Source organism: Lepidothrix coronata, unplaced genomic scaffold (assembly GCF_001604755.1).
Source record: "Lepidothrix coronata isolate B3197 unplaced genomic scaffold, Lepidothrix_coronata-1.0 Scaffold281, whole genome shotgun sequence".
NCBI classification, from domain to species: Eukaryota; Metazoa; Chordata; class Aves; order Passeriformes; family Pipridae; genus Lepidothrix; species Lepidothrix coronata.
Genome location: NW_016690461.1, coordinates 622194 through 633481, shown reverse-complemented (window position 1 = coordinate 633481; position 11288 = coordinate 622194). Strand labels below are relative to the sequence as shown.

The 11288-nt window shown below is 63.2% G+C and overlaps 2 protein-coding genes across 2 annotated transcripts in view; both read left to right on the top strand.

The window, feature by feature from the left end:
* Positions 1-1818, top strand: part of ANKRD33 (ankyrin repeat domain 33) — a 3431-nt gene extending 1613 nt beyond the window's left edge. The window contains exons 3-4 of the mRNA XM_017836619.1: positions 329-469; positions 565-1818. Coding sequence (XP_017692108.1) covers positions 329-469; positions 565-1358 — 935 coding nt within the window. The 3' untranslated portion in view covers positions 1359-1818. The remainder of the gene's footprint in view (positions 1-328; positions 470-564) is intronic.
* Positions 1819-4457: 2639 nt separating this feature from the next.
* The window catches only part of ACVRL1 (activin A receptor like type 1), a 9299-nt gene continuing 2468 nt past the window's right edge, over positions 4458-11288 (top strand). The window contains exons 1-7 of the mRNA XM_017836655.1: positions 4458-4544; positions 7791-7861; positions 9119-9343; positions 9655-9854; positions 9939-10038; positions 10327-10473; positions 10556-10831. Of these exons, the coding sequence (XP_017692144.1) occupies positions 7795-7861; positions 9119-9343; positions 9655-9854; positions 9939-10038; positions 10327-10473; positions 10556-10831 (1015 nt within the window). The 5' untranslated portion in view covers positions 4458-4544; positions 7791-7794. The remainder of the gene's footprint in view (positions 4545-7790; positions 7862-9118; positions 9344-9654; positions 9855-9938; positions 10039-10326; positions 10474-10555; positions 10832-11288) is intronic.

Here is an 11288-nt window from a genome sequence, read left to right as displayed (position 1 = left end):
GCCAAACCTAAAACAAGATAAACCCAAACCCTTTCAGTCCTGAACCCTTCACAGCCAAACCTAAAACAAGATAAACCCAAACCCTTTCAGTCCTGAACCCTCCACGGCCAAACCTAAAACAAGATAAACCCAAACCCTTTCAGTCCTGAACCCTCCACGGCCAAACCTAAAACTAGATAAACCCAAAACCTTTCTGTCCTGATCCCTCCAAGCTTCTGCATCTTCATCCTCACGAGATGCAGCTGCTAAACCCTTTCTCCGCCAGGCACCAGCCGTTGTTCCCCGTTAACTGTCGGAACTCTAACGCAGCTTCTCTCTGGCTGTTAAGGACACATCACCATCGTCAACTACCTCCTCAACTACTACCCCGCGCTCGAGGTGGACCAGCGGGACCCGCGGGGGCTGACGGCGCTGATGAAGGCTGCGGTGCAGGGCCGGGAGGACTGTGTCACCGCCCTGCTCCTGGCGGGTGAGCGCGTCCCCGGCCCTTTGGGGAAGGGCTGGCGTTGCTGCTCGGGGTGGGGTGGGGTGATGATCCTCCTGCCGGGACCCCTCTGCCTCCAGGGGCTGACCTGAAAGCGGTGGACGCCGTGAAGGGGAAGACGGCCAGGGAATGGGCAAATTTCACCGGCCGCTTCGAGACCACCGTGAGGATCCGGACCCTCCTGCGGCGCCCGCGGGCGGAGCAGTTCGGATCCCAGTACCGGCCCGAGTGGCCGGCCCTGGCCGAGCTGGTGGCCAAGGCCCTGAGCCCCAAATCCAGGAGCAGGAGGCTGCTGGAGAAGATCTGCTCCATGTTCACCTGCAGCATCCCCTGCAACCCCCAGGAGGACGGCGTGATGGACCACATGGTGAGGATGACCACGTCCCTGGCCAGCCCCTTCGTGGCCACCGCTTGCCAAACCGTCTGCCCCGACAGCCCGCCCGAGGTGGGCAAGCGCCGGCTGTCCGTGCCGGAGATCCTCGGGCAGCACGTGCCGGACCCGGACGCCGACTCGGAACTGTCCTCGCGCCCCAGCACCGGCGCGTCCTCCTGCAACGGCCAGGCCGTGACGGAGGTGCCGCCGCCGCGCCGGCCGGGCCACCGCTTCCTGCGCTTCCTGCCGCTGTGGCTGCGGCGCGGGAACAGCATCTTCCCCCTCGGGGAGCCCGTCCCCAGGATCAAAGTGAGCAAGCCCTCCGGCCCGGCCCCCGACGCCAGGGAGCAGAAGCCGCGCGTGAAGGACAAGCACCTCCTGAAGCCGCCCCAGTGGAGGTACAAGGCGCTGAAGGAGGAGAAGAGGGCGGCCGAGGAGGCCAAGGCCAACGGGGAGGAGAAGGAGAAGAAGAAGAAGAAGAAAAAGAAAAAGAAACGCTAAGGCAGGAGGTGCCGGGGTGGGGACGAGGTCCCCGCTGTCCCCTTGGACCTGCTGGCTCTTGTGGCACAGGGATGGTTTCCTTCCTGGCGGGACGGGAATGCCCAGGGGAGGAGGGTGATGTGGGCATACGCACCCAGCTGAGATGTCCCCAGTGGTCCCTTGTCCTCTCTACCTTGAGGGTGACCATCCCAGTCCAGCGCTGGTCATGCTGGGCACCGACGTGCTGAGACCCTGGCCTGGGCTCTGGGAGTGCCAGGGAGCAGGACTGTGGCACAAGTTGCTCCCTTTTCTTCCTTTTTGGTTTGTTTTTTTTCTTTTTTTTTTTTTTTTTGGCTCTTTGATCTTCCCGAGCTCTTGATTCCGCAGCGTGTGTTGGAATGTGGCTGAGCAAATTAAAATGGAAGTGGTTGCCATGTTAACAGGATTGATTCCATGAATAAAGCTCAGGGTTGCTTGTGGGGCTGGCAGGAATGCTCCCTCCTCTCTGCCAAAGCCCCCTGGCCACCCTGTCACCCCCTTGGTGACACTGCCCACTCCTGTGTGTTCCTGGGTCGTGGGTGGACACACCAAGGCTCACCAAGGGAAGCAGCTCTGTACTTTGGAGGGTGAGGGAGCTCTGGGTGCCAGGCACAGGCTGGAAACCAAACTCGGGGTGCTTGTGGGCTCCCCCTCCCTTAGGGGGACGAGAGCCCCCATTGGGGGGGGCACAGGGAGGTTTGGGCTGAGCCCCAGGCAGGGAAGGATTGCGGTGGGGAAGGAAGGAGCTGCAGCCTCCCCGTCTGTTCCCCCCCAGCCCTTGGCTCGGCCGGGCTCCCCGGCACGTGGCTGCCCTCCCTCGCCAGCTCCCGGCGACCGGCAGATGAGCCGGGGGCGGATGGCACATGGAGCAGCCGCCGCACGCGCCGCGCCAGCCTGGTTCCCGCCGCGCGGGGGGAAGGGTCAGACGGGCTCCCACCGGCCCCTCGTCCCCTCTGCCAGCGAGGGAACGGCTCAGGGAGACCCCGAGGGGCGGCTGGATGCGCCCATGGAGGGTCTGACCGCGGTGCAGGGATGCCCGTGCCCTTCCACGGGGTGAAATCGCAGCGATGGTGATGGAAAGGAGGTTGCACCACGGCTGGCGCGGGATGTCGGGTCACGGTGCTGTCGGGTGGTGCCCAGCCCTGCTGACTCACCCCGTCTGCCCCACTCAGAGCTGGCAGCGGGGCAGGAGCCTGCCAAGGGTTTGGTTTGTCCGTCGTGTCCCTTCACAGTCAGTCCCACCGTGGGGAAATCCACTTTCCCACAGCGGCAGTGCCAGAGCAACAGCCTGGCCTGGGGCTCCCCACTCATCCCTGCCCTTCAAGTCACCCGGGGTTAGGACTTAGGAAGTTTTAGAAGTTTTTAAGCAAGTGTTTATCCCCCCAGTGATGATTATGATTTAAAAATGAAGATGTCCTGTTTGGAAGACGGAGTCGTGGGGATCAAACTGGCTGGCACCCGCCCTTGCCAGAGAGCTGGCGTGCTTGGCTGCCTGGGGCAACCCCTGCCCGCAGCCATAAATTTGGGGTGCTGATGCCCACCCTGTGCCTGCTCCCATGGGGGGGGATGCAGGAGCCATCCAGGAATAACTCTGGGAGGGGCTGATCTCCAGCTGGATCACAGAGACCTGCAGAGCAGAGCAAAGATGGTCACAGAGATAAGATGTCTGCAGGCACCGGCTTCCTCCGGGGCGGCTCCTATCTGATGGAAACTGCCCGTTTCCCCCGCGCCGGCTCCGCAAAGCTCCGGGCCCGGCACACGGGCAAGGTCACCCGTGAAGGTCCTTCGTGTTTTATCCTGGTTTTGTGCTTTTGTTTGTTTGAACTTCCTAGATCACGGCCGATAGCGGGGCGAGGCGGCCGGCGAGACTCAAAGCTCCGCCGCCGCGGTGCCCCGGCACAAGGAGGCTCCGGGTGGGTTCCTGATGCAACTGGGGCTGGTGATGCAATGGGAACGGGGTGGCAAAGCAGGCCCTGGCACCTGGTTAGGAAAGAGGCTGCAATGCTGGATGGAGTCACGGTGCAGCTGGGAGAAAGGCAGGGATGGGGCTTGGGAAGGCACTGGAGGGGCAGGAGAGGATGGGAGAAGTGTGAAGCAGCTGAGATTGGGGTGGCCCAAAGAACAGCCCCGAAAGCAGCAAAAGGGGAAGCGGCGCTTCCGCCGCCCGCGGTCCCGTGTGCCCTGGGGGAGCGGGAAGTGCCCAACCTCCCGCCGTGGGAACGGTCCTGCCGGCGGCATCCCAGCGCCGGCCACCGCGGCGTCGTGTGGGAAGAGCCAGGGCCGTGCCAGCACGAGCCCCTTGGCCCAGCCAGCCTGGCTCCGTGCCCGCAGCCGGGCTCAGCATCCCCAGCGGAGCACCCCCCGATGCCACGTTGTACCCCGGGGGTGAAATCCTCCCGTGCCCCATCCCAGAGTGTTGTGTCCAACATGGAATAACCAGGGAGTCCCTTGAGGGGCTGTGGTGCTCCATCCCCACGAGGGCTGGAGGCTGGAGCAAGAGGGATGGCCAAGCATGCCGAGGTCATTCCCACGGCATCCCTCTAGAACATTCCCATCGCCACCAAAGCTGCTCTCCTACCATCGGCCTGGGGGTGCCCAGGGTAGGAGCTCTGATGACCATGTCCCCACAACGGGCTTGGGTTGGCTTTGAAAGCTGGGAAACCATGTGGGAAAGAGCCCGGTGAAGGACAAGGCGGGAGGAACGGGCGAGGGAGAGCAACCAGGATGGAGCTGGGGCCCGGTGAGCGGGAGGAAGGGAGGCCGGTCGTGGCTGTGTGCTCAGCAATAGGAAATGCTTTATTAGCTGGGAGTGGTGGAGAGAAGCCAGGCAGGAAGAGGCAGTAATAAGAAACATTTTTTTGACTTCTCCCACATCCAGACCACAGAGCTCCTGCCAAGCGGCTGCGTCGGACGACGGGGCTGCCGAGCCCCCGGGGCCGGGCCGGGAACGGCGACGTTGCCCCACCGGGACGGGCACGGCCGCAGCCGCGGGAGCTGCCCCGGTGCCGGGACGGGCAGCGGGAGGGGAGCAGACCCATGAAGCTCCTCCGAGCCGGGGTGCAGGGCACGGAGCAGAGCCGCCCCGGCTCCGAGAGTGGGACCGTGGCCGGGAGAGCCTCGCCAGGGCCGGGCAGTGCCGCGGGCGCCCGCGGGACGCCGATGCTGTAGGTGAGTGGGGAAGCACCGCGGGGTCCGGGGCTGCGCTGAGCTCAGCATTTCCCTCCTGATTTACCCCCGGGGCAGCTGAAAGCGGGATTTGCCCCCATTTCCCTCACGTTCGGCGGGACACCGGTGTCAACACCGGGGTTGGAGAAACTGGAATTGGGGTTGGGAGGGTGAATCTGGCTCCACACCAGTGTGCTGGTGACAGGATCCGTCCCCGTGTTCTTGCTGAAGAGCTGAAGTAACACGCAGCTGCAACGGAAAGGCTGGAATCAACATGGGAAATGGGGAATTTGGGTGTACTTTGAAAAGCCACAGGGAAAAATGAGGGAGAGTTGACAGCAATCCTAGCCAGGGGCTGGAGGAGGGCAGTGGGCACGGACGGCAGAGACGCTGCAGGATGTGCCACCTCCGTGTTCCCCTTTGGCACAGCCAAACCCTGGGTCTCTCAGAGGAGGGGTGGGTGAGGAAGAGCCAAACGGCTGCTGAAGAGGCTCCATCTCCAGAGCCAAGCTGGGATGAGCCTCACCACGGAGCTCTGTCCCGCTGTGGGCACAGAGCCTTCCCTGAGGCCAGGCCAGGGTCACTGCCCTCGTCCCTGCTCTGCACGAGGAGCAGGGGGCAGTGCCAGCCCCACGCTGGGGTGACCCTGGGCGGGTTTTGCTGCTCTCTGCGTGTGTCTCACGTTCATGGAACAGCAATGCCCGTCAGGGAGAGGGGCTGGGGTGGCTCAGCCCCTCCAGTGCAGCTCCCTGAGCTGAGCATCCCCCCTGCACTGGATGTGCCGGAGGGTGAGCGCGGCTTTGCTGCATCCGTGACCCTCCTGCAGCCCCGGGCAGGGAGAGGAAAACCTCCCCCTGAGCCTGAAACCAGGCTGGAGCCTTGGGAGCTGTGGCAAAGCTCCTGCCGACTCCGGCAGTGTCCTTCACGCCGCCGGCAGCTGGCACATGCCTGGCTCACCCTGCTCCCCTTGGTTGGCACCGGCACTGGCACCGGCACTGGCACAAGGGGCTCGGCTGTGTCTGGCTCCCTGTGAAAAGGCAGCACAGGGAGCCGAGTCAGGAGCCACATCCTGTGTCAAACTCCCCTGGGAGCAGCAGAAACTGCAGGGGAGGGTGGAAGCACCAGGAATGTGAAGCTCAGCCGAGCCCCCCCCGTAGGACCCTAACCCTAACCCTGAACCATCCTACACATCCCAAGGGTTGTGCCCAGCCACCATTCCCTGGACTCCTGTTGCCTCCTCCTCCACCTCCATGGGGAAATTCCCCTTCCCAGGGCTGGGTCTTGCTCTGGACCCCCCGGCTGTGGTGCCCATCATTCCCAGCCGCTCCTGTTGGCTTCCACGTCCCATCCAAGAGGTTTTCACTGGGGTTTTTTCCATCTCCTGATGCTGCTACAAATCCTGAAAGATATGGCACAGATGGGGAAAGATACTCTGGATGACAGGAGAGTGCTTGAGCTGCAGTTCCTGATGACAAATGAGGAAGGTTGGGGACAGGGATGGGGGTGCAGGCTCTGATTTTATCCATTACGGAAACACTCAGGATGTTTTTCCAATGGGATGCCAGGGATGACTCTGGATTAAGGTTTGCTCTTGGTAACAACAACAAGCCATGTGATATTTCGTATACAACAAAGTTTTGGGCCCTGCCCACTTTGTGTTTCACAACAAATACCCCACAGCCATCTATGGCTTGGGATTTAATGGAAAGGGCTCCATGGAGGGAATTCACCGCCGGGGAGACTCGGCTTGACTTCAAAAAGATGCATTTTGGAGCTCTCAGAATTGCAGGGAGAAGCACAGTGCCTGGGGGCACCCTGGGCACTCGGGGAGCAGCAGCCCAGCTCCGAGGGGGTTGAGCAGCCCAGGTCCAGGGGAGTTGGGATTTTAAAGCAAAACTGATCCCAGCCCAGGTCCAGGGGAGTTGGGATTTTAAAGCAAAGCTGATCCCAGCCCAGGTCCAGGGGAGTTGGGATTTTAAAGCAAAGCTGATCCCAGCCCAGGTCCAGGGGAGTTGGGATTTTAAAGCAAAGCTGATCCCAGCCCAGGTCCAGGGGAGTTGGGATTTTAAAGCAAAGCTGATCCCAGCCCAGGTCCAGGGGAGTTGGGATTTTAAAGCAAAACTGATCCCAGCCCAGGTCCAGGGGAGTTGGGATTTTAAAACAAAGCTGATCCTGGCCCAGCCGAGGATCTGGATGGAGATCAGCCCGGCATCGCTCCCGGCACGGGGCACCCGGGACCAGACCCCGCTCCTGCCCTCCAGCCCCCGGACCTGGCACCCGGTCGCTGTTTCCTCCCCGCGAGCAACAACCAAGCGAGTTATTTCGGGGAGGAAAAGCCCGTTTTACGGCGCTGCCGGAGCCTGCCGGGGTCAGCCGCGTCTGAGCGCGCTCCCGAGGGCTGGGCTTGCGTGACTCCGCTTCCCCATCAAGGCCAGAATCTAAACAATCTTGATTCCTGTCCCGGCAGCCCTGGGCTGGGCTCTTCAATTGCAGGAAACGGAGCCTTTGGCGTGTTTATGTCGGGAACCACGAAGAATGAGCCGAGGAGGGGCCGGGAGCCCGCGGCCGCGGAGCGGGGCGGGGGGCACTGGGGGGGCTCCGCCGTGTTTGCCTTGGCAGGAATGTCCCTTTTATAAGTCAAAAAAAAAAAAGGGGGGGGAAGAGAAAAAATAGCCAAACTTCCCCCGAGGCACAGCAGGGAATTTTTGGCTGCCCCTGTCTGTGTCATTGATAAGCTCCGTGCAAAAGCCCCGCCGGGATCGAGCCCCGGACCGCGGCCAGCGGCACTGGGAGGCTCCGGTGCACGTGGTGTGAGGCCTTTGAGCTCCATCCCAAGGCCTGGATCTCGCTGAACCTGGAATCTCCAGCGGTGCCGAGCCCGTGGGGGCCGTGGTTTTACAGAGCAGGAGCCGTGGGAATGATGGGAAGTGCTGGAATACGGATCGTTGGCACAAAGGAAGGCTGTTGGGGCAGCGTGGACAGGGCAGGGTCCCGGTCCCAGTGTCATCTGTGGTGTCCGGTGCCATGGTCGGGAGGTCCCCCAGGCTCGGGAGGTCCCGGGATGTGCTCTCAGGAAGGGCTGTACCCAGGATGTCCGGAGCCAAACTCCATTGGAAGCAGCACATCCTACCTCGCTCCGCCCGCCCTCTGCCTCTCCAAGTCCCCCCTCTTCCTTCCCAAAGCCCCCCGGGGCTGGTGATGAGCCCCTCGGGGGCGCGGGGGCCGCTCTCACCGCTCCGCTCTCCGCAGGACGATGCCGTGTGGAGCCGGTGGCCGCGCGGTGCTGGCGCTGATGACTCTGTCCCTCGGCCTCGCAGCCGGTGAGTGCCAACGGGAGGGGGTGAGCGGTGGGTTAAAACAAACCCTCGGCTTTTTGGGAGCGTCTCCGCCCAAAATAACCTCCTGCAGAGGGAGCCGGGGCTCCTCGGGGACGGCGCCGTCCCCAGCGAGGGGCTGTGCCCCTGCGGGACTGTGACCCGCTCCCCAGGGAGGATCTCGGCTTAATTAATTACTTGTGGTTGATCAAGTGCTTTGCCGTCACCGGAGGGGAGACGGGGAAGGCTGGCACCACGTGCTTTAAAGAGTGCTCCTTCCCAGGGGTGATGATGATGATGATGATGATGATGATGATGGGGAGGAGCAGGAGGAGCTGCTCAGCATCCCAGGGGAGCACCAGGTGACCTGGGGGCGGATCCAGCTGGCCGTGTTTGTGCAGGGGGGACAGGGACAGTGTGGCTGTGCTGGGGAGGAGCAACAGAGTTCACTGAGGGGACAAGTCCCCACCGAGTCCCCGTCCTGCCCACGGGGCCACCAACCCCAACCCGACCTTGCCACCACCCCACAGCACTGGCACTGGGCAGCCTTTGGGGCAGGGGGATGACAGGCTCAGGAGGGGGACTGGCCACTGCCAGACATCCCCTCGCTGTCCCCTCGCCGCTGGCCGCCTGGCTGCCCTCACGCTGAACTCGCTGATTCCAGGAGGGATATTTTCTGCGCGAAAGGGCAGAGCTAAATCGGGAGTTGGGGACTGTGGCGCCCTCTGAGCTGCTCCAGCACCACAGCACAGGGAAATGCCTTCGGGGAAGTCAGGAAAAGCTCCAGGAAAGACGCCGGGTTTGGCACCCAGCTCCTGAAACACCCTCTGGGAAGGCACTGGCTGAGTTTGGGGCTTTTGATCCCATCCTGGCTCCCGGCATCCGGCTCCCACGGCTCCCACGTCCTCTGGGACCCCACGGGCAGGATGTGCCTGTGTGCTGTGAACCAGTGCATCCCAGTTAATCCCAGCTGCTGGGGCTGGATGCACAGCCCACCCAGTGCCTGTCAGGGGTGTGGGGACAGGCGACCCCCAGGTTCAGGGCTGGCACTTGGATTGTAGCTTTTCCAGGAGTTGCCAGGACGGGCTCCCTGTACTGAGCACCCACAGCCACCTTCCCCTTCTGGACCGTGACGGTCCCAGGCTGTCCACTCTCAAAATTTGGTTCAGGAGTCCCTAGGACAATGTCCCTGCCACCAAAGCCACCAGCCACCCCATCCAGGGTGGTCCCGTGGCACAACGTGCCCCCTCCTCGTGCCCGCAGACGAGCTGCTGTGCGCCTGCGACGTGCCCTTCTGCAGCCAGCCCACCTGCACGGGCAAGGTGTGCTTCGTCAGCAAGAGGAGGGAGGAGGGGACCATCACCCAGCACCGGGGCTGCTTCTCCCAGAACATCCTGGAGCACTGCAACACGCCCGTGACGGAGCAGTACGGCATGAGGTGCTGCGAGTCCCGCATGTGCAACGCCGAGCTGGAGATCTTCCTGCAAGGTGCGGGGCCACGGGGGCCAGGGGCAGAGCTGCCCACGCAGCTGGAGGTGTGGTTGGGTCTGCAGATCGTCCCTGTCCTCACTCAGCCCCTCCAGAGCCACCTTTTCCCAGGTGGGCAGGGCCAGCGAGATGCCCTCAGGTGGCCCTTAGTGGGCTGTGCCCGCAGAGCTGCCGTCCGTGGGGTTGAACCCAGTGCAGAGCCACCCTCTCCAGGTCCAAGCCCAAACCCCGAGGCCTCCACCCTCCCACGTCGAAGCCTGAGCCCCAAGACCTTCATTATCATGCTCCCATCTACCCTTTCCCCCACCCAGGAGAAGATGCCCTGGGAAAAGTGCCTTCCCTGCCCAACCTCCTCCTGATGATCTTCGTCCCGCTGCTCGCCCTCCTCGTCCTCGCGGCGCTCACGGGGCTCTTCTGCTGGAAGGTGGCCCAGCACCGCCAGAAGCAGAGTGACCTCAGCGACACCGACCTCATGCTGAAGGCATCCATGGTGGGAGACAGCACCTTAGAGGTGGGTGAGCTCCGGGAGGGACCCCGAGGTGTGGGAGGGTGGGGTGGCCTCTGTGCTGACCCCACGGTCGCCCCGGCTGTGCAGGACCTGCTGAACGACGACTGCACCACGGGCAGCGGTTCGGGGCTGCCCTTCCTCGTGCAGAGAACGGTGGCTCGGCAGATCACCCTCGTGGAGTGCGTGGGTAAGGAGCAGGGGGGGCTGCCCTGGTGCCCCAGCCGGTGCTTGGGTGATGCCACCACAACTTCAGACACAAGAGGGGGGTTGGACCCAACCAAAACCCCGTAAAGACACCGAATTCTCCCACCGTCCTGCTGCTGAGGGAGGGACAGAGAGGCTGGGTGGGTGGATGGATGTTAGCAAGGCCAATGGATGCAGCGCTGCTCCATCGGGATCCCGGTGCTCCGCGCTGGGGGTGGGCAGGGCGTGGGGGTCCGAGGGGCTGCGTGGCACAGTGCCGTGGCCGTGGCAGGTAAAGGGCGCTACGGCGAGGTGTGGCGAGGCGTGTGGCACGGGGAGAGCGTGGCCGTGAAGATCTTCTCCTCCCGCGACGAGCAGTCGTGGTTCCGCGAGACGGAGATCTACAACACCGTCCTGCTCCGGCACGACAACATCCTGGGTGAGCGGGGGGCCGGCAGGGCTGGGGGCGTGGGGGGCAACTAAGTGGGGGCTCCACGGTGCCAGCTCTTCTCCCTGCCCAGGTTTCATCGCCTCTGACATGACGTCGAGGAACTCCAGCACCCAGCTGTGGCTCATCACCCACTACCACGAGAACGGCTCCCTCTACGACTTCCTGCAGAGAACGGTCCTGGACGTGGAGACCTGCCTGGGCCTGGCCTCCTCCATCATCTGCGGCCTCGTCCACCTCCACGTGGAGATCTTCGGCACCCAGGGCAAGCCCGCCATCGCCCACCGGGACCTGAAGAGCAGGAACATCCTGGTGAAGAGCAACCGGCAGTGCTGCATCGCTGACCTGGGTGAGGTGGAGGGCTGGGGTGTGGCACCCCAGGGATGTGGGACCCCGGGGATGTGGGATCCCAGAGATGTGGCACCCCAGGGATGTGATACCCTGGGATGTGTGACCCAGGGATGTGGTACCCCAGGGATGTGGTACCCCAGGGATGTGGGACCCCAGGGATGTGGTACCCCAGGGATGTGGGACCCCAGGGATGTGGTACCCCAGGGATGTGGGACCCCAGGGATGTGGGACCCAGGGATGTGGGACCCCAGGGATGTGGGACCCCAGGGATGTGGTACCCCAGGGATGTGGGACCCCAGGGATGTGGGACCCAGGGATGTGGGACCCCAGGGATGTGGGACCCCAGGGATGTGGTACCCCAGGGATGTGGGACCCCAGGGATGTGGGACCCAGGGATGTGGGACCCCAGGGATGTGGGACCCCAGGGATGTGGTACCCCAGGGATGTGGGACCCC